General features: G+C 39.1%; 1 protein-coding gene across 26 annotated transcripts in view; it reads right to left on the bottom strand.

The window, feature by feature from the left end:
• Positions 1 to 27,915, bottom strand: part of LOC124121099 (basement membrane-specific heparan sulfate proteoglycan core protein-like) — a 257,025-nt gene that overhangs the window by 135,987 nt on the left and 93,123 nt on the right. For 24 of the 26 annotated variants that reach the window (XM_048382878.1, XM_048382879.1, XM_048382884.1 and 21 more), the window contains 5 exons: positions 26,753 to 26,904; positions 24,176 to 24,691; positions 18,183 to 18,305; positions 4,057 to 4,182; positions 290 to 397 (listed from right to left, as the gene is read on the bottom strand). In XM_048382878.1, coding sequence (XP_048238835.1) covers positions 290 to 397; positions 4,057 to 4,182; positions 18,183 to 18,305; positions 24,176 to 24,691; positions 26,753 to 26,904 — 1,025 coding nt within the window. The remainder of the gene's footprint in view (positions 1 to 289; positions 398 to 4,056; positions 4,183 to 18,182; positions 18,306 to 24,175; positions 24,692 to 26,752; positions 26,905 to 27,915) is intronic. The other 2 variants (XM_048382881.1, XM_048382890.1) reach the window with 1 other exon arrangement.

Here is a 27,915-nt window from a genome sequence, read left to right as displayed (position 1 = left end):
TAATCACAGTTAGAAAATAAACAATTAAATGAGGGAGACTGATAGTTTTGTCATTTAATTGAAGGATTTGAACTTTTAGATCAGTTGAAAGAATCCAAACATATTTTTCTAAGAGAAAAGATGGGGAATATACAATTATCAGGACTTACAAATAAGGCAAAATAATTGATTGCATTATATAATATCACTTCAATCTTCAGAAAAATGACAAAATTTGACAGGAATGTGGGACGTGTCGTAAGGACAGTAGCAAGGGCAATAACAGTATACATGTATATCCAATACTTACGACAGCCAAATTCATCGTCTCCATCAGGACAGTCGCCACGACTGTCACACCTTTGTAGAATACTTATACATGATCCGTCTATACAGCGGAACTCCTCAGGGGAACAGCCTATCACAACAAGCAGAACCAAAGCATGATCAGCAACAAGCATCACTCAAACAAGCTTACAAGCTGCAACAACTTTATTACCGTATTTAGCGTAATAAGTGCCCCGCTCTAATAAGCGCCCACGGTGATATTTGCTAATATATTGGCTAGTGAACAATCCCAATTATCACCCCTTCCAATTGATCAATGTACACAAGACTTATTTATTCGGTATAATACGTACTTGTGTGTTATATGCACCCTTAATATGGGCAATTAAATTCTGGAAAATATATCTGTCGTGTATAATACACACAGATTTTTCTTTTGTATCATTTTAGGCTGTCAGCATAAACCACGAAATTTACGATCTTTCAACTGTTTTACTTTTTCACTTAAATTACATTCTAATAAGAGCCCCTTATTTCTAATTTTGAGATTGCCCTGGGCACCTATTATGTTGAATACAGTAGTTGGCAAATCTCAAAGCTGCATACATTACAAATTGAAGCCTAGCTGTGCCCACATTGTCTAAAATGGAAGATGTTGTGTCCGATTTGATTGAAAACATAAAAAGTAGGAACATTAAGACATAATAGAATGGAAGAAAAGAGAACAAATTGTTGTTAAATACAATATGCGCCACCAGTCAGCTACTTGGCAAGATACAAAATATACTACTGGTATTCTGACAGAGAATATGATGTAAGGCCATGTGTTATCCAAGGTCTTCTAGCTTGTGGTATGACTCCAAGTCTATTTTAATATTGTTTGGCTCGGATGCTTTAGTGGAAAAAGCATATACCTAAAAGTTTAAAGTAAAATGTATTGGTATTCACCTGCAATAGAGAAGCATTTTGTTCAGAATTTAGGAAATTATCTTTGAAAAGTTGAGTTAGTTTTGGGTTGAGAGTTATAATAATATGTTTTCATTGTTCTAAGATAGAGCAGCACAGTAGTTCATTGTGGTGCAATAGACTACGAGGCTGCCCAAGCAGTGTTCACAGACAGTTGGTGCCTTCTGTTTCTGCCGATATTTGCGTGGTTGTGTTTATCTGATCCTTGTCACCTACATTTCACATTTGTCTACATGATGTTATGGTTTGCAATCTCGTCATCATATAGATGTTTATCGTTTTTTATAGGGGTGTATAACACTGCTAAGAGCTTTTTTAATGAGTGTTTCATATATCGTACTGGTAATATTTGCGAAGTGGGGAACGGGTAAAACCAGACCATATGATTAACCACAAAGCCTACGCTCTTATCACTCAATCAATATTTACATTTATACAATACATACTTTCCCAAACAAAATTGTCTGGGGCATATTGACCAAAATGATGCTTATTTACCTTTACCAATTCAGTCACATCGTGTATTTTTTTTGTCTATCAATTAATAAAAAGAAAGTTCATCAACATGGATCGTGGTTTATTTATAACAATGCAAAATTATTCAAAGAAATTTGCAAACTGAATAGTGATCAGATAGTGAATATTTATTGATTAGAGTCAGTAAATGATAATGAAATAGACCATAATGCGGACTTAAGCATTGGCTTTGTATAATGATTTGATTTTACCATGGAGCCTATCAATAAGGGATATAATACCGTATTTTCTTGAGTATAGTGTGCACCCATGTATAATGCGCACACCCCTCTAGCGGATTCAATATTTTGGAAAAAAAGAAATTTGAATATTATGCGCAAAAAAAAATTACACTGTACCCTGCAGCGAAGTCCGGCAAACGAACGGGTGATGAGAAACTTTGTCAGTACAAATTCGAAATTTGAGATAAAAAATCCCCAATTCCCCAAGCAAACAACCACGTACCCACATGATAGACCGTATTGGACGTAATAAGTGCCCAGGGCGCTCTCAAAATTAGAAATACCGGCCTCTTATTAGAATATTATTTTGGTGAAGAAAAGAGAATTGAAAGATAAATTTTGTGGTTTACGGTGACAGCCTGAAATGTTTATATAAGACAGATATATTTTTCCAGAATTTGATTGCCCATAATTAAGGGTGCATATAAGACAAAAGTGTGTATCATACACGAATAAATAAGTCTTGTGTACATTGATCAATTGGAAGGGGTGCTAATTGGGATTGTTCACTAGCCAATATATTAGCAAATATCGCTGTGGGCACTTATTAGAGCGGGGCACTTATTACGTCGAATATGGTAATGCAAAAGTATCCAAAGTGTGATCGGAGTTTTACTTTGTGGGTTTGTGTTTCCACCGACTCATATGCTAGTTAATATTAATTATTAAGGAACTATTATGTAGGATTTTGTTTACAAGTACACTGTTGGATGTGACTACACACAACTCTCCACTGACTCACATACAGAAGAAATGTATGCCAGTCAACCAGTGTAAGTAGGTATTTCAAAATTACTCACCCTCGTAACCTCTTTACAAGTTTTTTTTATACGACAGTCTTTCCATCTCAAGGACAAATCTCAAGGACATTATACATGGTGAATGATCTAAGCTGAGTGTCTAATATCTTTAGGTCAATATTTGAACTGAATTGAAAAAAAGTACATGGAGAATAATAATTTATGACTGGCTATTTAGAAAAGCAAGACAAATATTATTTGTACTGAATCATCCAGAACCGACTTTCTCCCATCTCATCTTACAGGAATAGCCGACCCCTCCTGACTCAGCCTGACTATCTCCCACACAAATGAAATACCGACATTCTTCAACATGATTAAACTTTCCAAACATTTCCTCAGCCACAGTAAATGGGTAAGAAACATATCTACAAATTACTCATTTTGCTCAATTCGTTTAGCTATTAGTTAAAAACTGATGGTGTAAAGTTGAATCGAAAGAACAATGTGAACGATCGCAGGCCATATGAATGTCTTGATATTTCTCATCACAATTTTATGTTCTGCATTGCAGCACTAGAACAATATTCTTTGCAAAAACATACGTTTAAGAGGAAAGGACCTTTAAAATATTAATCTAAACATTGGCTACATTTCAGGATATCCAGTGTTTATGCATATAACTAGTTAAAGTTGGAAATAGAACCCTTTTATATTAAAAGTGGTATGCTTTTCACTTCTTGTGATAATGGACCTGTTAGCTTTAAGATTAGATTGTTTGACTTTGTCGTGAGACTCACACAGAGAGGGGTATTTAATACAGCGGGGATGTCAGGTTTGCTGAGAGAAGGAAAATCATGGAGTAATAACCTGACATGCTGGGAGCGGTCTTGCGTGACAAAATAAATATTACTAGCAGCTGTCTCGTTATCTAGCTGCATAGACATACGTATCCTGAGAATATATTGCAAAAAGCGCTAATGAATATAAACCGAGACATATCTTGACTAAACGCTGCAGATTTCGAGAAGTTAGTCCAAATATTTAAGTACCATTATAATTGTTACATTGTCTATGATATATATATTTCAAGAGAGACCTTGTCAGTTAGGGGATATTGCATAGTTCTTAATATGTCAAAACAATACATTTATTCATTACACAAGATCCTACTTTTAGAGTAACCCTGTGTGTGGGCGCGGAATTAAGAGCACAAGCGCATAAGTTAGTCTGGTTAGAAGTCAACGTGTGCGAATGAAATATAGTTATCAATATTGACACACAAAAACACTCCTGAAATGTGAATATGATTTTACAAAACATACCTCCTGAATTGCCACAGTTGTCCTCGTCACTCCCGTCCGGACAGTCAATCTGATTGTCGCAAACTTGGAAGACGAGTACACATTCTCCAGACTTGCACTTAAACTGGTCATCGGCACATCCTTGAGCTGAGGAGAGAGAGGAGAAGGTGAGGACAAGACACACCACCAACACTTCCATGTCTGCTGTACCCAACACCCTGTACACAACTCCCAATCTCAACCACCCACTCAATCGCTCAGGCTGATCAGCTTGTTCTTAAGACAGTCTTAGCCCAACTGAGCCGGAGAGTGTTCACTGGGAATATCTGCTGAGTATCTCTTCCGTATTCCCTAGCATTGTTTAATCACCCCGATGATCCCTTGTGTATTGCTTCCGTATCCTCTGGCACTGTTGGAGCAGTTTATGAAGACAAATGGTTCTAGAATCCAATAGTTGACAAATTTTCATTCACGCTTTCATCCAAGAATGGTGTGGAATTGGCACAGATTAAACATATTGATTTCTAACTAACACATCTGGTGCCATATCTTATTAAATCGTTTGGGTTTGACGAACTAATTGTTCTCCTCTCAATCTGTGATTCGGCCCGAGGTCGCGGGCTTGCAAAGACGGCACAAAACAAATTCTTGGAACGAAATGCTAGCACCAAACTTTAAATAACCTCTGTAAATGCTACAAAAGTTAACAAAGTGTTAATTCAGCAAAACACTGTCCAACATGAAGAATAAGTCCCGTCAGAGTGAAGCTTGTCTTCTATTAACAATGTTATTTGATAAACTAGTTGTTGTCCTTTGTGAAAAACACAAGTCAATATTCACAGTTCTCGTCTTATCAACACAAATCAGCACAAAACACCAGAACGTCCAATCGCAATCCTCCGAATCCTACCCTGGTGTCAGTGTCAGGCCTCCATCAGCGCAGCTCTTAACTTCAACTAACTCATCAACCACGCAAATTATCCCCCACAATGAGATTCCACTTTTGTAAATTGAATTTATGACATTTCTACATTTACATACTGCTCCATGTCCCTGGGCGGAAACTGAGAGTGCAACACCAAGATGAGGTAATGGCTGTGTGTCCTGTCAGCCACACAACACAGCCCCGTGTCCCACTGTCCACACAATGTGTCATACCCCGCTCTGCCCTATAATCACATGTGAAAATCATCCCCAATCAAGTCATTTACTTTAAATCCATAGCCAAAAGAACTAATGTTGCCATGGCAACCACTGTTTTTGAAGGAGGCCAAATTACTTCAATCTTAATCCGAGTACAGATTTAACAAGTTTTTCCAATTCTTGAGGAACCAAATTCAGGAAACACCTCCAACTTGCTGTCTTTGCAAACCTGTCTCTCTTCAATCAAGAGGTTCCATCAATATCAGCCAGCGGGGTTAACAAACATCCACGTCCTCGCAACAAGATCACAACGATGAAAGGTGAATCACAAGGATTCCTTAATGTTAATGTAACCTTCTCCAATGTTTTCCATATAATTGTACTGGCTTCTGTCACAACATCGGAGACGATTTCAAAGCCAAATTTGAAAACTCAACACACAAACAGACAGCGCACCTGCCGTTCAACACTCAAGACAGCGCCATTTTGTCTTGCGAAAAAACTTTCACAAACTTGCCGGTATTGTGATGAACAAATGCTCTTTCAAAACACTCCACAAATATCCCCTATCATTCTGCTGAGTTTCACTATTACAGAGGTCAATGAAGTTCTTAAAAAACATCTTTCAAAATGGCAAAGATCACCGTTCCGAAGTCCAACTCTCTACTTGCAAGGTTCTCATGATAAACCACACACCTACACACTCTAATAACTGCTGGAGAGGTGGATGAGGACATATAGGGGACGTGTCTAGCATCATTAATTCCATATTTAGTCCCTCCAGTGCTGTGACTGTATAGTGTTTATTCAAATCAAGAGATTGCATGTTAGAAAAGTGACTAGGCCCATGTATGACAGGGGTTAAACTGTCTACGAAACTCCCTGTGAGTTATAATAGCATGTTTCTCTATAACTCTCAGCACATCCTTGCTGTAAAACACCTAAATCTGATGACACAAATAATGTTGAGGTATAATAGCATGTTTCTCTAAAACTCTCAGTACATCCTTGCTGTAAAACACCCAAATCTGATGACACAAATAATGTTTGAGGTATAATAGCATGTTTCTCTATAACTCTCAGTACATCTTTGCTGTAAAACACCTAAATCTGACAACACAAATAATGTTTGAGGTATAATAGCATGTTTCTCTAAAACTCTCAGTACATCCTTGCTGTAAAACACCTAAATCTGACAACACAAATAATGTTTGAGGTATAAGAGCATGTTTCTCGCCAACTCTCGGTACATCCTTGCTGTAAAACACCTAAATCTGATGACACAAATAATGTTTGAGGTATAATAGCATGTTTCTCTATAACTCTCAGTACATCTTTGCTGTAAAACACCTAAATCTGACAACACAAATAATGTTTGAGGTATAATAGCATGTTTCTCTAAAACTCTCAGTACATCCTTGCTGTAAAACACCTAAATCTGACAACACAAATAATGTTTGAGGTATAAGAGCATGTTTCTCGCCAACTCTCGGTACATCCTTGCTGTAAAACACCTAAATCTGATGACACAAATAATGTTTGAGGTATAATAGCATGTTTCTCTATAACTCTCAGTACATCTTTGCTGTAAAACACCTAAATCTGACAACACAAATAATGTTTGAGGTATAATAGCATGTTTCTCTAAAACTCTCAGTACATCTTTGCTGTAAAACACCTAAATCTGATGACACAAATAATGTTTGAGGTATAAGAGCATGTTTCTCGCCAACTCTCGGTACATCCTTGCTGTAAAACACCTAAATCTGATGACACAAATAATGTTTGAGGTATAATAGCATGTTTCTCTATAACTCTCAGTACATCTTTGCTGTAAAACACCTAAATCTGACAACACAAATAATGTTTGAGGTATAATAGCATGTTTCTCTAAAACTCTCAGTACATCTTTGCTGTAAAACACCTAAATCTGACAACACAAATAATGTTTGAGGTATAAGAGCATGTTTCTCGCCAACTCTCGGTACATCCTTGCTGTAAAACACCTAAATCTGATGACACAAATAATGTTTGAGGTATAATAGCATGTTTCTCTATAACTCTCAGTACATCTTTGCTGTAAAACACCTAAATCTGACAACACAAATAATGTTTGAGGTATAATAGCATGTTTCTCTAAAACTCTCAGTACATCCTTGCTGTAAAACACCTAAATCTGACAACACAAATAATGTTTGAGGTATAAGAGCATGTTTCTCGCCAACTCTCGGTACATCCTTGCTGTAAAACACCTAAATCTGACAACACAAATAATGTTTGAGGTATAATAGCATGTTTCTCTATAACTCTCAGTACATCTTTGCTGTAAAACACCTAAATCTTAAGACACAAATAAAGTTTGAGGTATAATAGCATGTTTCTCTCCAACTCTCAGTACATCCTTGCTGTAAAACACCTAAATCTGATGACACAAATAATGTTTGAGGTATAATAGCATGTTTCTCTCCAACTCTCAGTACATCTTTGCTGTAAAACACCTAAATCTGACAACACAAATAATGTTTGAGGTATAATAGCATATTTCTCTCCAACTCTCAGTACATCCTTGCTGTAAAACACCTAAATCTGATGACACAAATAATGTTTGAGGTATAATAGCATGTTTCTCTCCAACTCTCAGTACATCCTTGCTGTAAAACACCTAAATCTGACAACACAAATAATGTTTGAGGTATAATAGCATGTTTCTCTCCAACTCTCAGTGCATCCTTGCTGTAAAACACCTAAATCTGACAACACAAATAATGTTTGAGGTATAATAGCATGTTTCTCTCCAACTCTCAGTGCATCCTTGCTGTAAAACACCTAAATCTGACAACACAAATAATGTTTGAGGTATAATAGCATGTTTCTCTCCAACTCTCAGTACATCCTTGCTGTAAAACACCTAAATCTGACAACACAAATAATGTTTGAGGTATAATAGCATGTTTCTCTAAAACTCTCAGTGCATCCTTGCTGTAAAACACCTAAATCTGACAACACAAATAATGTTTGAGGTATAATAGCATGTTTCTCTCCAACTCTCAGTAAATCCTTGCTGTAAAACACCTAAATCTGACAACACAAATAATGTTTGAGGTATAATAGCATGTTTCTCTCCAACTCTCAGTACATCCTTGCTGTAAAACACCTAAATCTGACAACACAAATAATGTTTGAGGTATAATAGCATGTTTCTCTCCAACTCTCAGTGCATCCTTGCTGTAAAACACCTAAATCTGACAACACAAATAATGTTTGAGGTATAATAGCATGTTTCTCTCCAACTCTCAGTGCATCCTTGCTGTAAAACACCTAAATCTGACAACACAAATAATGTTTGAGGTATAATAGCATGTTTCTCTCCAACTCTCAGTACATCTTTGCTGTAAAACACCTAAATCTGACAACACAAATAATGTTTGAGGTATAATAGCATGTTTCTCTCCAACTCTCAGTGCATCCTTGCTGTAAAACACCTAAATCTGACAACACAAATAATGTTTGAGGAATAATAGCATGTTTCTCTAAAACTCTCAGTACATCTTTGCTGTAAAACACCTAAATCTTAAGACACAAATAAAGTTTGAGGTATAATAGCATATTTCTCTCCAACTCTCAGTACATCCTTGCTGTAAAACACCTAAATCTGACAACACAAATAATGTTTGAGGTATAATAGCATGTTTCTCTCCAACTCTCAGTACATCTTTGCTGTAAAACACCTAAATCTGACAACACAAATAATGTTTGAGGTATAATAGCATGTTTCTCTCCAACTCTCAGTGCATCCTTGCTGTAAAACACCTAAATCTGACAACACAAATAATGTTTGAGGAATAATAGCATGTTTCTCTAAAACTCTCAGTACATCTTTGCTGTAAAACACCTAAATCTTAAGACACAAATAAAGTTTGAGGTATAATAGCATATTTCTCTCCAACTCTCAGTACATCCTTGCTGTAAAACACCTAAATCTGACAACACAAATAATGTTTGAGGTATAATAGCATGTTTCTCTCCAACTCTCAGCACATCCTTGCTGTAAAACACCTAAACCTTCACACAGACATATAATGTGCTCTGTATACTAGATAATCAAGTCTTCGTCTATTATTAATAGAATTACTCGACCATAAAGAACCACAAGGATACGTGAGATGTTATGATAACGATTTTCTTTCATCTATTTACAAATTGAAACCTATGCAGAAAACTTGCATATATATTCATTCTATTTTTGTGGCAAAAACATGTTCTTTCAAAATAAGTGTAGAGTCAGCACACTGACAGCAGGTCTCTTTTATACTGACAGCAGGAAATAAGGGAACACAAGAGAACTTTGCAGGATACAGTTTACTCTAATGTCCAGCACAAATTCTGCAGTAATAGTATCTTGTGTAACCAAACCATCAAAAACTGTTGGTCATCTTCAGGTTCTATGTGTAACATAATGGCAATATTTATTCTAGTGTGTTCCTTTATTTATTTCTGTCAGTATATACAGAACGTTTATCACATGAAATAGCATTTCAAGGATAATAAAGAAACTTTTAGTTTTTACAGTTGCACCTTGTTTATTTTGGGTTTGAAAAACTAAAATTATGAAAATATAGTAAACCATGTTTATAACGAACATGGTTATAACGAACTGATGGATATTGCAAACTGTGTTTTGGTTCAATCTGTTTGCTGTATATATGCTTATAATGAACTACGGTTATAACAAACTAAAATCAGTTGTCCCTTTGAGTCCATAATAATCATAGTTTACCCCATCCTTTCATATTACTATAGTTAATCTATCATGCCAAGACAGATTAACTATAGTAATATGAAAGAATGGGCCATCCTTCTTTTGGGTTGTGTATACCACATAAATTGATCGTATCATCTTGGAGACGGAAAAACTATGCTAACATAACAATGGAGTGGGTGGATGAGTGATATGAAATGTAATACCATGTCATTGCGTAATATGGAAGTTGACATTTAAATGTAGTGAATAACAAAGACCCAACCATTCACAGATGGCTCAGTGCATAAACAGTATTTTAGATATCTCGGTAGATGCCATGGTGACCAGATATGGCAGGCCTTGCCCAATATCCTGTTCCATAATTCCGTCAGTTTCCACAGATGTAAACAAATATCTGTGAGGCTGTGATTCCACCATTGCTTAGTTCATGTTTCACACTGAATCAATTTTGCATGAAATTAAAATATATATTGAAAAATTGTTTAAGCCTAAAAAATATCAACCTACTTTTGACAGGCCACATTTGGGTACAGGAAAATGAAATCATGAAATTAAATTAACTCAAGCTGCATCTTTAAAGAGATAAGATAAGAAAAGACTTTATAATGCCAAAGGAAGTTAATAGTTTATCATTATTTATGACTTTTCTTTCAAAAACCGACCAGCAAATATTGAATCACCTCTGCCACTTGTCATCATTATGGAAGTCTTCACCATCAGACAGACAATTATATTTTTCATGGCATGATAGGTTGGTACATTGTGTCTGAAATAGGGAGGATGCACTCCCTGTGTCTCCATCCATCCATCCATCCATCCATCCATCCATCCATCCAAACAACCCACCCATCCATCCATCCAAACAACCCAACCATCCATCCATCCATCCAAACAACCCACCCATCCATCCATCATCCATCCATCCATCCATCCAAACAACCCACCCATCCACCCAAACAACCCATCCATCCATCAATCATCCATCCATCCATCATCCATCCAAACAACCCATCCATCCATCCAAACAACCCATCCATCCACCCAAGTAACCACCCATCCATCCATCCACCCAAACAACCCATCCATCATCCATCCAAACAACCCATCCATCCATCCAAACAACCCATCCATCCACCCACCCAAACAACCCATCCATCATCCATCCAAACAACCCACCCATCCACCAACCCATCCATCCATCCACCCAACTACCCATCCATCCACCCACCCAAACAACCCATCCATCATCCATCCAAACAACCCACCCATCCATCCAAACAATCCACCCATCCATCCATCATTCATCCACCCAAATAACCCATCCATCATCCATCCAAACAACCCACCCATCCACCCACCCACCCATCCATCCACCAAAACAACCCATCCATCCATCCATCCATCCAAACAACCCATCCATTCATCCACCCAAACAACCCATCCATCCATCATCCATCAAAGTAACCTACTCATCCATCCATCCACCCACCCACCCAAACAACCCATCCATCCATCCATCCAAACAACCCACCCATCCATCCATCCATCCATTCATCCACCCAAACAACCCATCCATCCATCCATCCATCATCCACCCAAACAACACATCCATCCATCCATCCACCCAAACAACACATCCATCCATCCATCCATCCATCATCCACCCAAACAACACATCCATCCATCCACCCACCCTAACAATCCATCATCCATCCATCAAAAAAACCCACCCATCCATCTATCCTCACAAACAACGCATCCATCCACCCTCCCAAACAACCCATCCACTCACCCATCCATCCATCCTCCCATCCATCCATCTATCCATCCTCCCATCCATCCACCCACCCAAACAACCCATTCATCCATCCATCCATCCAAACAACCCATCCATCCATCCAAACAACCCACCCATCCATCCAAACAATCCACCCATCCATCCATCATTCATACACCCAAATAACCCATCCATCATCCATCCAAACAACCCACCCATCCACCCACCAAAACAACCCATCCATCCATCCATCCATCCAAACAACCCATCCATTCATCCACCCAAACAACCCATCCATCCATCATCCATCAAAGTAACCTACTCATCCATCCATCCACCCACCCACCCAAACAACCCATCCATCCATCCATCCAAACAACCCACCCATCCATCCATCCATCCATTCATCCACCCAAACAACCCATCCATCCATCCATCCAAACAACACATCCATCCATCCATCCATCCAAACAACACATCCATCCATCCATCCATCCATCATCCACCCAAACAACACATCCATCCATCCATCCATCCATCCATCCACCCACCCTAACAATCCATCAATCCATCATCCATCCATCCAAAAAACCCACCCATCCATCTATCCTCACAAACAACGCATCCATCCACCCTCCCAAACAACCCACCCACTCACCCATCCATCCATCCTCCCATCCATCCATCTATCCATCCTCCCATCCATCCACCCACCCAAACAACCCATCCATCCATCCATCATCCATCCAAACAACCCACCCACCCATCCATCCATCCATCCAAACAACCCATCCATCCATCCAACCACCTATCCACCCAAACAACCCACCCAACAATCCACCCAACAACCCACCCAACCATCCATCCACCCAACAACCCACTCACCCATCCATCCACCCAACCATCCATCCATCCTCCCAACATCCCACCCAACCATCCATCTATCCACTCATCCATCTATCCATCCATCCACCCATCCATCCATCCATGCACCAGTCATATGTACATTAAAATAAGGTCTTGCACTTATATCTGACATCCTCAACAAAATGAAAATGATACTTCTCATGACTATCTAATGTAAGGGTGACCACACGCAGCCTAATTGGCAGTCCTTGCAGGTTGGATTCAAGTTGTAAAATTCAAAAACATGTGTCTGCTTACTCCAATATACTGGGGCGGTCAGGTAGCCTAGTGGTTAAAGCGTTCGCTCATCACGCCGAAGACCCGGGTTCGATTCCCGACATGGTGTCCCCTGCCGTGATATTGCTGGAATATTGCTAAAAGCAGCTTAAAACCATACTCACTCACTCACTCACTCACTCCAATATTGTGATGCATATCAGTCTAACAGCAACCGATAACCCTAATCATAAAACTCTTTGTTTCACATAGAACATGTAGATCTGGACTGCGGAAGGACATCTGACGGCGACCTCAGGCCCTCCGTAAAATAATGCACTCCTATCCTCCATCTGTGTTTTCAAAGGCTGAGTTTCGAGGAGTTTTACATGGAGATAATTCCTGATCAAGATGCAAATGAAGGATCATGACCTCCTTTCACACAGGCATGACCTTACAAGGTGTCTGTCCAGGTCGCCCTGCAATAGAGGTCATCAGAATCTTGGCTAGGACACTGGTTCACAAGGGTACCTCATCACAACTCAATGGCCACCCCTCTGCGTGCTGAGTTCAGTTGCACAATGCATCTAGTCATGCGTACACATGGCTCAATAGCTTCCCAAATCTCTAATTGAATAAGTTTCCGTGCGAATGACAGTTTTCAAGGGGAGTATTTACTTTCAAGATTGTCCACATGTTTCCAAAGCTCTTCCTCTATCTAACTGATTTTTACGCTTTCTGGTTTTGATGTTCCTATAAGAGGATTATGACGACTTTGGTCAATATTTCAATGGGCAGGTGATAATTCTGACAGGTGCTCCTTGAACATGATCAGCCAAAGAAATACCAACCATTCTATTCCCGATGAAAGCCTTGGCCTCTCAATCTGGCATCCTTTCATGTACAGACTCATACCCTTCAAATCTTTGACCCTGTTCCACCAGGAAAAGGGTGTGATTTGTTGGCCTGTCTTTTGGAAATCTTAATTCCCATTCATTGAAAAAAGCTCACTGATACAAAAGATGTGTCTGCGTATAGGGATATGTACTTATTGCTAATGGGCTGGGTGTCACCTAGAAGGGGTTTCACAAACAGTGTTCCAAACAACAGCGTGCTGGGGTAGCCTAGTGGTTCAAGCATTTGTTTGTCACGCCGAAGACCCGGGTTTGATTCCCCACATGGGTACAATGTGTGAAGCCCACTGCCAGTGTCCCCTGCTGGAAAATTGCTAAGAGCGGCATAAAACCACACTCACTCACTCACTCACTCACTCACTCTTATGGTTATGTTAATGGTTTTGCCGGTTTTATTTAGACCAGTAATATTTTTTTCTTTACCCACCCCGATCACTAGCCCCTAACAATATACCAGATTTTCTTGTGACACAGTAAAAATCATAAACTTGACCAACACTGGCGACCAAGAATATGAACACGCTACATGTACAGCATGATCCACAACATTAGAAATTAAAGACGGGTTAATCGATCTCAGTGAACAGGAGGGAGGCCTACTCTCTAAATAACAACTGATTAATACCCAGCCCACTCACACAGAAATGAGATTCACAGATTTCAAAGATGGGCCAAAAGTGTTCTTCTTTTTGCCACAGTTAAATTCCAAAGGGAGTACCTGAACACCCTATGAGTGCCCAGTGCTACACTTGAAAACAAATCCATTCTTTCCCCGACTTTTTAAAAAAATATCTTAACCACATATGGTTCATCTATGAGATAACATTAAGATTTTCACATACTAGTGTGCTCTTGTTTAAGCCAGTTTTTAAATATGTTTATCACATAATAGACAGTTTTACCGATGCAAGAAACCAATCCGATAAATATGCAAATGAAGTGACCTGCAGGAACTACTGTTATTCTCCATACAACGTGTGCGACATACGCTTGCAGTCCGAAAGCGCACGTTAAATCTCCAATATAAGTAAGTAAGTACCGCACATTGAACTACTGACGAAGGTCCCCAATAACTTCATACAGGGTTTTCCAAGGTGTGGGCAATTCTGTACACAAACATGGCTGCAAATCATTTGGCACTATATGATACATGGGATGGTTCACTCCAATACTGTATTCATACGCTGTTTATGAAGTTACGAACAGGAGAAATTAATACTAGATATTAATAAGTGTAAGAATGATAACATATTATAAAGAGAGTATTACCCTGTGTGTTTCCATCTTGAAAATATCAAATTAGGGACAAAAGATATGTATTATGCTTATCAAAGGCTGTAATAAGACAATTGATATTCCTAACACATGATTGTTACTGTATCAAACACACTCAGCTAATAACCTCTATTTGCGCATTTAGGTCAATTCTAAACATGCAGCATTATTTCTCTGAAAGCATATCACACGGCATGGCCTCTCATAATATTGGAAGTAATTACTCTTTGTTTCATATGTACCGTTCCACTTTAGATAGGGATATTTCTCATCTTTCCATGAAACACAAGAATGATTCTCATAATATGTCAAGAGTATATTTAAATATACTACTCAAAAGAAGTTAAGGATCACCTGATTCTTTCATATTACAATAGTTAATCTCTCATGCCATGACAGATTAACATTACCAATATGAAAGAATCGGGTGATCCTTAACTTCTTTGGAGTAGTATATATACCTGACAGATCTTCTTATCCCTATCAAAGGTTGAGTAGCATAGTATGCTGTGTCATTGAAATTCTGACTGTTAGTCTTTGACTGCATCCCTTTATATACTACTCAAAAGATGTTAAGGATCGCCAGATTCTTTCATACTGCTATAGTTAATCTGGTGGTCCTTAACATCTTTTGAGTAGTATAGACAACGTATTGAAATAAAATATGGCGTTAAAGGTCTCAGTACACAGTGTATGTCCGCAGTGAACACTAAATCATTAATGTGAGATAGAACTGAAGTGTTTACGCCTCACATATAGAGTGGATGATAATCTAGCTCAAGGCAAACTGAACCAAATTTGACACTAGTAACCATAGCTTGTTTGTTTGTTTGTTTGTTTGTTTGTTTGTTTGTTTTATGCCACACTCAGCAATATTCCAGCTATATGACGTCGGTCTGTAAATAATCAAATCTGGACCAAACAATCCAGTGATTGACATCATGAGCATCGATCAAAGCAATTGGGATCGATGACTTGCATCAACCAAGTCAGCGTAGTAACCATAGTGATGATAGTCATTAAATAACAACAAATTACTCAAATGACAGAGCAAGTTTGTGGAGTCAGTTTTACTGAATGGAAAAAGCAAACCAATGCTTTCCAGGATCCATGATAGGAGCACCAGGCTACTGTCAGCACAATCCAAGGATGAACAGCTACTACTTAAGTGGTTAAAATGATCAAGCCACTTGCATAAAATCTAATCTCTAAAGTCTCACTAGAAACAACAAATCTGGCCATGTTTTTCAGTTACCCCGTTGAACAAGCATGTAACATAATTCCTTGTGGCTGATTAACAAAATATGATAACAATTTGAAAGTGCAGGGAGGTCAGATGTTAAAAGCCTTTACATGGTTATGAAGCCCTGATTCGGCAAATTTTTTTCTGCATGGTTTTGATCAAATGATGCGAGTTCAGATTGCTCATGACATGCTTGCTGACTTAAGTTGAATTTTACTTGCATCAAAAATGTGTATTGATATGAATATATAGAAGACACTGACTCAGGACTATCACATACATCAACTCAGTATTACTACTTAGTAATTCATATCCAGTTCATAATTCAAGATTTGTTAATGTACAGTTTGTGCTTTATCAACTTATTTTTCATGTAATTTCTTTGCTATTTCCTTGCACTTAAAGAATTCGGATTTCTATATGCATGAAGTCGAAAGAAAGAGATTTGACCTATACACATGGTCGCTGTTGCTGTGTGAACACTTGCTGTTATTGTATAATTTCCTCCTGTTGATTGCTAATGAATCAGATTGAAGAAATCACATCTGATTTTGATCTGAAATAATTCACTCCCTCGATTTTGAAATTCAAAGATTACAGTAATTTAAATTCAAGAAAGTACATGGGGACTGTTAGCAATATCACGGCAGGGGACACCAGAAATGGGCTTCACACATTTTACCCATGTGGGATTTGAACCCGGATCTTCAGCGTCACGAGCAAACGCTTTAACCACTAGGCTTTAACACCGCCCCCAGACAAATAATGAAGACTGACCAGTATCTTGTTTGTCATTGAGGCACTGTCTCCGTATCCTAAAGAAATCAAACTGCTATATTCATACACCTCATACAACTTGTGTTTGCTGACTAAAAAAGAGTGTTTTAAGGACATGAATTAAACTTGTGCCCAAGCAGTTCCCCTGCAAAGTCTTACTAACAACTTTCCGAGTTCGACAGCAAGATCATTAAACAGTCACACCCTACAGTTTCCATCTTCATTTCTCATCTTGGTATCTTGTGAAACAAAGTTGCCGTAAGGAAGATATCTTGTGAAACAAAGTTGCCGTAAGGAAGATATCTTGTGAAGCAAAGTTGCCGTAAGGAAGATATCTTGTGAAACAAAGTTGCCATAAGGAAGATATCTTGTGAAACAAAGTTGCCATAAGGAAGATATCTTGTAAAACAAAGTCGCCATAAGGAAGATATCTTGTGAAACAAAGTTGCCGTAAGGAAGATATCTTGTGAAACAAAGTTGCCATAAGGAAGATATCTTGTGAAACAAAGTTGCCATAAGGAAGATATCTTGTAAAACAAAGTTGCCATAAGGAAGATATCTTGTAAAACAAAGTTGCCATAAGGAAGATATCTTGTAAAACAAAGTTGCCATAAGGAAGATATCTTGTAAAACAAAATTGCCATAAGGAAGATATCTTGTAAAACAAAGTTGCCATAAGGAAGATATCTTGTAAAACAAAGTTGCCATAAGGAAGATATCTTGTAAAACAAAGTTGCCATAAGGAAGATATCTTGTAAAACAAAGTTGCCATAAGGAAGATATCTTGTGAAACAAAGTCGCCATAAGAAGATATCTTGTAAAACAAAGTTGCCATAAGGAAGATATCTTGTGAAACAAAGTCGCCATAAGAAGATATCTTGTAAAACAAAGTTGCCATAAGGAAGATATCTTGTAAAACAAAGTTGCCATAAGGAAGATATCTTGTAAAACAAAGTTGCCATAAGGAAGATATCTTGTGAAACAAAGTCGCCATAAGAAGATATCTTGTAAAACAAAGTTGCCATAAGGAAGATATCTTGTGAAACAAAGTCGCCATAAGAAGATATCTTGTAAAACAAAGTTGCCATAAGGAAGATATCTTGTGAAACAAAGTTGCCTCAGGAAGATACTTACGACAGTTGACTTCATCCGATCCATCAGGGCAGTCGATCTGACCATCACACTTGTAGGAGCCGATGACGCACTCTCCATCGTTACAGGTGAACTGGTCTGCAGCGCAGGTGCCACGGGATGTGTCTGGAGACAGTAAACAGTGCAATATAGTTTCACAAATAATCATATTTCTTACCATTTTGGCCCCGTTCCACAAAGCGATCATAGCTATGATTGTGCTGAAAGTCTATGTTAAAGTATGGGCGGTACAATCATCTGAATGTTACAATTGTTCAGAGCCTATGTTTAAGGGCAAATAAAGTGAAACAGTCAATGCGATTTTGTTGCAAATATCCCTTTTTCTAGATACATTTAGTCAATTTCTGAGAGAGAAAAATTCATATTTGTAAAGAATATTTAAATGTCCAAGTGAAAGTGCTGAAACACAGGCTCTATAGTCAGCTTCCAAAACAAACCAATTTGGGGGCGTGACCTCAAGCTACCGGCGCAGCAGTGACAACTGTTGGCTGATATAGTTGCTGCGTTTATCTGTTTTGTGATTCTTTGTCTTTTTACATATACTGTTTCTGACATGTTTGTTAATCCTACAAAAATAACAACAACTGAATGTGTGAATCGACCTTTGACTGGTAACTAGTGCTTTATTACTACCATCCTGTTTGGGTAATAAAACACCAGCTGCCCTTGGTCCTACTCCATACAACAAATGCTTGTCAGGGATTAATCCCCTACATAACAGTCTCTTCAGTTTTGTTACTATGGTGACATAAGTTGTGGATGCAGAAATCAAATGGATGCGGAGACAGAAACAAGACATCGTCTATTAAAACATTCGTGATCGTTGAAACCCCTCAGTGGCGGAATTTTTCGTTTGGGGGATGATTTTGCCTGTCGTCTTTTTTTGTCTGTTTTACACTATTTTTGTTTTTCAAATGTAATTTTAGTCCAGCATTTGGGATAAAGTATGCCCTAAAGAACTACAGTCTGCAAAGTTACAATGCTGACTTTACTCGCCTTTTAAAGTATGGGAGTTGCAATGATCTTAGCGCGCGATGACCTTGTGTGGAACAAGGTCATGTCTCTTCTCCAGGGAGAAGGGATTTCTGAAGGGTTGCCGTCATTTGATCAGAAGGAAAATTAAGAGGGGGAGGGGGGGAAGGAAAAATAAACTCAATGGTTAGCTTAACTTATTAGAAATCAAAGTATAGTTATTGCACTACTTTTAGCGTAATATCAGCAAAATCTCAGAATTTGACACCAGAATTGGAAGAAATCGGAGGAATTTCATAACAATTTGTTTGCTTTTTAGAAAGAGTCAAAATGTGAATATTCTGCAGACAAAGGATGCCCAAGCATTGCGATGTGGTGGAGATGATGTCACAGGGGCGTGCCTGTCACCACTACACATAAAGCTGCGTAGATGTCACTGAATAAACTAACACTGTGTTCCTTGTTGCTCGTCAGGTTCTCTGTGTGATATGTAATGCTTTGCTTTGAATTTTCTAGGGTCCACAACACTTAATAAGGAAATGCAAGCCTGGATGGGTTTGTGAAAAAGTGCTTTCAAAGAAATACCAAAGATTGCAATGCTGTAGTCATCAGCAGAAATGGTGTGGCTTTGACACCACGGACAATCAAACTGCAGGATTGTATCATGTCATGCTAGACTGACAAACAACCGACAGTTTGGGAGGGTCATCATTGATATCTTCCCCTGTGATGACTGACCATGCACTGTGTAGGTAACCGGGACTCAAACCTGGACCTTGAGTGTTATAAGCAAGTGCACAAACCACTGGCCTACTATCTGCCTACAATGTTTCACCACAACAGATTCACATCAGTGCCTATTCACGACATGAAGATTCCGGGGTAGAATAGGTCTTCAGCCACCCATGCTTGCCGTAAAAGGCGACTATGCTTGTCGTTAAAGGCAACTAACGGGATCGGGTGGTCAGGCTCGCTGACTTGGTTGATACATGTCATCGATCCCAATTGCGTGGATCGATGCTCATGATATCAATCACTGGATTGTCTGGTCCAGACTGGATTATTTACAGACCGCCGTCATATAGCTGGAATATTGCTGAGTGCGGCGTTAAACAACAAACCAACCAACCAAAGCCTATTCACGTGCCTCCACATTCCTTATATTTAAGATTGATCGAAGCAGCAGTAAAAGGTCCTTCGTCTCTCTCCACAGAACCAGGAATTACAGAAGAATACATTGCCATGGTTATAGGAAGCCTGGCTGTATGACACCAAAATGGCATATCAGCTACATATTACACAGATATATAAGTTCACTTTCAATAATATTATTTTCAAAATAAGAGCTCCGAAGTACGGCATGCCCAAAACATCTTACACTGACACTTGCAACAGAAATGCATATTTTTATTTTACCAAGAACACATCAAGGTCAGATGGTTCATGGTGAGACTCATTCCTACGTTCCCCTGTTAGATCCTCTTTCTACTTTGTCTAAAGTCCTGCTCTTGAAACCAAATATCTGCTGTCATATCATTACTGAGAAAAACAACACATATTAAAAACGTTCAAAACATGTGAGTTAGTAGCCATTATTCCAGCAATATCACAGTGGGGACGCCATAAATGGGGGGATCAATCCTGGGGCCTCAGCGTTAGTTGCCTCACAAAGTACCTGGTCACGATTTTAATTTTGAATAATTTTTCCAAAACACATCTCTTAACAGGATGCATGCTAAATGTCAACACATTTTAGATAAACATGTCTTTGTTTGTTTGGTTGGTTGTTGTTTAATGCTGCACGTAGCAATATTCCAGTATATGACAGATGTCTGTAAATAATGGAGTCTGGACCAGACACCATGTGATTGACAACATGAGCATTGATCCACGCAATAGGGATAGGACATGCATCAACCAAGTCAGCGAGCCTGACAACCCGATCCTGTTAGTCGCCTTTTACGGCAAGCATGGGTTGCTGAAGACTTATTCTCTACCCGGTTCTTCACAGGTGAGATCTCGTACATACTGATCCTAAAAGTTAAGCAGTACCCATATTTTCAAACAATGGAAGAATTAAAATTAAATTAAAAATAAAAATTAAAATTAAAATTAAAATTGTGAGTTCCTAAGAGTTTATGTGTTGAAAGTTAAATAAATTGTCTGGCTACTTCTTTCAGAGAAAATAATTATGTTTTGAAGTACTGACTGATATTATTTAAAATGGTTGGAACCTTAACACATAAGAGGGGCGGTCGGGTAGCCTAGTGGTTAAAGCGTTCGCTCGTCACGCCGAAGACCCGGGTTCGATTCCCGACATGGGTACAATGTGTGAAGCCCATTTCTGGTGTCCCCCGCCGTGATATTGCTGGAATATTGCTAAAAGCGGCGTAAAACCATACTCACTCACTCACTTAACACATAAGTAATTAAGTAAAGTCTAGCCTGTCCCACAGTCCCTGAACCATCTTATTTTCCCTTCCGCCCAGCCCTTCCAGTAATACTACAGCCCTAAACCAATCTCCCATATCACTGTGACTCCTTTTCAGTTTGAATGTAGTTAATTGTGTTTTATCAAAATTATATATTTTAGAGACTTATTGTTCATCTACAGTAAAACCCTACTTCTACTATTTCCCCATCTCTTGATATCTGATGTTATGTAAAGGTTGAACAAATCAGGACATTTGTAAAATGGTTCTAAAATACTGGTGTCAATGACACCTCATTATTTGAGTGAGTGAGTGAGTGAGTATGGTTTTACGTCGCTTCTAGCAATATTCCAGCAATATCACAGATTGGGACACCAGAAATGGGCTTCACTTTGTACCCATATGGGAAACTGAACCTGGGTCTTCGACGTGACAAGCAAATGCATTAACCACAAGGCTACCCCAGCGCCCTCCTCATCATTTGTAGGTCATTACAGGAGTTTTAAGACAGATATACAGTCTAACACAAATACTCATCATTTCTGATGCTAGAAGTCATCTCAACACTTCTATTGTCTGTCCAGTTTAATCTTTCCCTGCTATTGTTCTCTTGGCAAACAATGAATTTGTTTTTCTCCATATAGACAATCACCTGAGAATCGTATTGAATAATTACATCGTATAACCCATGTGCCTAATTAAATAAATACATTGTATTGTCCATGAGCCACATTGAATAAATACATTGTAATCTCTACGTGAGACTGCATCGTTAATTGTACTCATTGCCCTTTGACCTTTAGGTCAAGGGAGGCAAGGGTGACACATAAAATGCAGTGTCACGATTGGATTGTAAATTGACCAATCAGTGTCAACATGGTTGAGTTCGTATAATGGAGGCAGGAGCAACAACTACCAGCTCTACACGGAGGGGGCCAAGTGTTGGGGCTGCAAACACAGACGTTTTAACTGAGGAGCGAGGTAGCCTAGTGGTTAAAGCGTTTGCTCATCAGAAGTTCAATTCCCCACAAGGGTTCAGGGTGTGAGGTCGGGCATTCTTGGTACCCCCAACTGTGATATAGATAGAATATTGCTAAAAGGTGATGGTATATCATACTCAATCGCAAATGGTGACTTTACATTTAATGCTGACAATATCAGTTCTGCTGTAAGGCATAAAAACATATTGCTTCTTCTCTCACTGTTGGGACAGAAAAAGGCCAAATTACTAATTTAATTTTTGTGATGACCTCAAGGAGTGTTCATATTTGTAACATTTTGTCAGTACAAGTAACTTGAAAAAAATTACTAATTTTGAAACAAACAAATTTAATTTCTGGTTTAGATTGGTATTAAGTGGGAATAGTTGGGGATTGACTGCAGGAATACCACACTCCTAACAAGCAGAGGGTTGATATATGACTCAAATTCTTTTGATAATCTTAAGTTACATCTAGTCACACAACTCACTGACTTAATGGAGATTAAGTACAAGAGTACACACATTAAGGGATTGCACACGTTGTCATGTCAGACTGTTTTTTGTCAAAAAAATGATGGGGCTTGATACATCTTACACACAGTGTCAGGATATTGTTTTACAGTTCATTTCCATATTATTACCATGATGTCCTCAGTAAGCAAAGAGTCCAAAGTCCAAGCCAAGTGAACTTTCTCTGTCCAGTAAGCTCAACTCATAATTGCCAAAATATTTAGTACCAATAGACAAGTGTAAGCATCTGTACTAGAACGTTTTCGGGACATACTGCTTCATCATATATACATGTACACATGTTTAGTGATACACCAAATATAGCCGTCTATAAAGTGACCCTCCTGTCAATAAAGCGACCCCCATGTAAAAGCCTTCAAAATCGATGCTAATTTCCATACACCGTCTTTAAAGCGACCCCCGCCTATAAGGTGACGAACCCCCTGTAAAAGCCTTCAAAATCGATGCTAATTTACATACACCTTCTTAAAAGCAACCCTGCCTATAAGGCGATGAACCCCCTGTAAAAGTCTTCAAAATCGATGCTAATTTCCATACACCGTCTTTAAAGCGAACCCCGCCTATAAGGTGACGAACCCCCTGTAAAAGCCTTCAAAATTGATGCTAATTTACATACACCTTCTTAAAAGCAACCCCGCCTATAAGGTGACGAACCCCCTGTAAAAGTCTTCAAAATAGATGCTAGTTTACATACACCTTCTAAAAGCAACCCCGCCTAGAAGGCGACGAACTAAGTCGGAAACAGCTATCAGCTGTGCACACGTTTTTCTCCCAATCTAACAGTGATTCAATTAAAAATTCCCAATAACATAACTTCAAAGAATTTTGATGCAATAATCGGAAGAATTGTTTCTGAAACTATTCTCTTATCAACAATCGGAAGAATTGTTTCTGAAACTATTCTCAAGTCAGGAATAATATATTCCAATATCATGTAAGTTTAGTTACAGTTTTACTATAAATATTTAAAATAATAATACCCATAAGCATAGAACCAGCTGATCGCTATTGCTGGACACCTAGCAATTCATCAGCAAGCAGTAGACAGACACACTTACCTGTTGGGGAGACGCCAGCGTAATCCATTAAGGCACGGATAGCAAAGGTAGCGTCAGTCTTGGAGTAGGGCACACTCTCGATATTGAAGGGTATTCCTTCCTGTATCATGTCGTCATACAGCTGCACATAGTAGTCTTGGAACATTTCATTCAATGAGATAATATCATCCTCCAGTGTAGCACTGGCTATCACATTATTTGGTGTTCCTCGTGGGTAGAAAATACCAATAAAATCACCACGTTGTACATTGATTGGGCTTTGAAGCTGCACAATTCTAATTCCAGTTGGTGCGGGAGGAAGTTCTGTTTTTCCGACGAGAGTGAATTCCGTATCGGTGACTTGCTTCCATACACCAACGTACGCGACTCCGGTTGGAATGAGACGGTAATATTCCCAGCCAACGACGTTTCCGTTACAGGGGAAGATGTTGTTGACGAGGAGGTTGGCCCAGTTGGTTCCGTTTCTTGGCAGTGATTCTGGTTCACGTCCGACAAAGCTTGGGCAGGAAACTGGCTCTGAGAACAGATATTTTCAACCATAAGTCAATTTTACCATTTCTACATCACATGTCAAAGGAACCAGGGGTCTGTTCCACGAAGCCTTCGTAGCGCTAAGGTGATTGTAACTCCATAGTTTAACATACGAACCAGGGATCCGTTCCACAAAGCGTTCGTAGCGCTAAGGTGAGCGTAACCCCATAGTTTAACATACGAACCAGGGGTCTGTTCCACAAAGTGTTCGTAGCGCTAAGGTGATCGTAACTCCATAGTTTAACATACAAACCAGGGATCCGTTCCACAAAGCGTTCGTAGCGCTAAGGTGAGCGTAACCCCATAGTTTAACATACAAACTAGGGATCCGTTCCACAAAGCGTTCGTAGCGCTAAGGTGATCGTAGCCCCATAGTTTAACATACAAACTAGGGATCCGTTCCACAAAGCGTTCGTAGTGCTAAGGTGATCGTAGCCCCATAGCTTAACATACAAACTAGGGATCCGTTCCACAAAGCCTTCGTAGTGCTAAGGTGATCGTAACCCCATAGCTTAACATACAAACTAGGGATCCGTTCCACAAAGCGTTCGTAGTGCTAAGGTGATCGTAACCCCATAGCGCTTATCCCAGGATAAGTGAATGTCATTCTACATAACGACATCTTGTGATCTTGGGATCTATTAATTGTGCCCTAGAATACTAATGGGCAGATGATGGACAAAACATCAGTGATAATGTCTGTCTAATATTCATTATTTTCTAAAGACAGAAAGAAATTTGACACCTTGAAAGCCATTGCTTTATATTCATTATTATCTTGCAGCTTTTTCACACAAATTTCTGTCTTTGACTTTGTTTGTTTGTTTGTTTGTTTGTTGTTTAAAACATAAACCGATCTGGTCATGCATGCACTGAAGCTGATTGAAGTTTTATCGTAATGCAAACATATAAAGTCAGAAAGAAATGTGAATATTAGTGACATATAGTGAGTGAGTGAGGATGGTTTTACGCCGCTTTTAGCAATATTCCAGCAATATCACGGCAGGGGACACCAGAAATGGGCTTCACACATTGTACCCATGTTGGGAATCAAACCCGGGTCTTCGGCGTGACAAGCGAACGCTTTAACCACTAGGCCACCCAACCCCACTAGTGACTTACAGTGTAACCATAGGGTTCTAGATATTTTTTGCCATTAAACAAAATATAATCACGTGACTAACCACAGGTCCGGATAGTCCTGTAGGTAGCCGGGTCCTACACAGTACCCACCCGACCCAAGTACCCGAGTTACCCGTCCCCGGCCTAGACGATAAGTTTGGTCGTTAATTAGATCGAGGGCCCATCTGCCATGAAGGGCAACATTCACCTATGCAGTATTTTGTACTGGGAGGAATTCTGTGACTTTGCCATGCACCAACACAAGTATCAAGTTGCCCCAGCTTAGTCTTCCGTACAGACCTGGCCCAGAATAGAATGGCTTAGAAAACACGCAGGAATTCACTAAAAAGAACCTGGCAGCAAGGTCGATATTGAAAAATACTTTATGTTCACGGATGTAAGAGAGTTATACCTCACCACTGTGTTCTGACGTTAATTAATATGACATACCAAATGTTCAAGGACATAACAGAGGTATACTCCACCATGTATGTTCAAGGACAAAAGCATCACTCCATCACTGAATATGAATTTATCATCCCAAACTGGCTCCCGCAGGAGATATGGCTTGGGTGAGATCAAGCGATATCTACAATGTAGATATCGCTGCAATGAAATTGCATCACAATGCTTTGCAGACCATTGTGATGTCATTGATTACCATGATGTTACAATCAAATGACATCACTAATTGCTCTGCTACTGAAGCTGTTAGCAGTTCTTTTTACACTTAAGACACTGCTTATTACTGTCTACAAACTGAAAAAGTTGGAAGAAGGATGTTGGATGATAAATAAAATCTCACCCGAGTCTCTTTTGATATCAAATATCTCAACACTTGTTTATAAACTTGTGGGTTGGAATCCCGTGATATCAAAAGACACTCAGGTGAGATTCTCTATATATCAACAAGATTTGACTCACCTTCAAATTGTCTAAAATCAAATCCTTCAGGGCTAACCCTATATGGCCCAATATAACCACTTTTGATGGCATCTTCAATAATTTTTCTCAAAGCATCTGGATTATCAAATCCCTGAGATCCGAGATCAAATGAAACCATGAGAGATCCTTTGCTGAAACACACAAAGAAGGAAAGGGTTAGAACATTGTGTCACAAAAACTATAATGAGACTTGATGAAGGGGAATACTATGTTATTGCACCAGGCACTTGACAACATTGTTTGTTTGTTTGTTGTTTAACGCCGCACTCTGCAATATTCCAGCTATATGACGGTGGTCTGTAAATAATCGAGTCTGGACCAGACAATCCAGTGATTAACATCATGAGCATCGATCCAGGCATTTGGGATCGATGACATGCATCAACCAAATCAGCGAGCCTGATCACCAGATCCCGTTAGTTGCCTCTTACGACAAGCATAGTCGCCTTTTACGGCAAGCATGGGTTGCTGAAGAACTATTCTACCCCGGATCTTCACGGGGACAAGCATGGGTTGCTGAAGACCTATTCTACCCCGGATCTTCACGGGGACAAGCATGGGTTGCTGAAGACCTATTCTACCCCGGATCTTCACGGGGACAAGCATGGGTTGCTGAAGACCTATTCTACCCCAGATCTTCACGGGTCCAAGCATGGGTTGCTGAAGACCTATTCTACCCCGGATCTTCACGGGGACAAGCATGGGTTGCTGAAGACCTATTCTACCCCAGATCTTCACGGGTCCTTGCCTACATGCTACAAACTGGTCAGAGAGACCTATATCAGTCTTATTGCATATTGTTGCCATCAAATACAGAAATGTGCTCTTGCATTTCATGCATACCCTAAATAGTAATATATTTCACGCACATTTCGTGATTTTTGCTGAATTGTTTTGTTAGTGATTTTATTCCCACTTCATTTACTCTTGTATGTTCAATGATAGGAGAAGTCTCTTCAGTGTGATCCTAAGGAACAAGACTCAGGCCAATTCGTAGTCCTAGCAAGTCATTCCAACCTACCACGTCAGTCTCCAACTGTTATGTATATATCAATCAAGCTATTAATAATCATATCATATTGCATCAAAATAATGTCTCAGAACAGCCTCAACCTATCAAATACTCCTGAACCTGAGGACAT

Source organism: Haliotis rufescens, unplaced genomic scaffold (assembly GCF_023055435.1).
Source record: "Haliotis rufescens isolate VD_foot unplaced genomic scaffold, xgHalRufe1.0.p SCAF_42, whole genome shotgun sequence".
NCBI lineage: Eukaryota > Metazoa > Mollusca > Gastropoda > Lepetellida > Haliotidae > Haliotis > Haliotis rufescens.
This window is presented reverse-complemented; position numbering and strand designations above follow the sequence as displayed.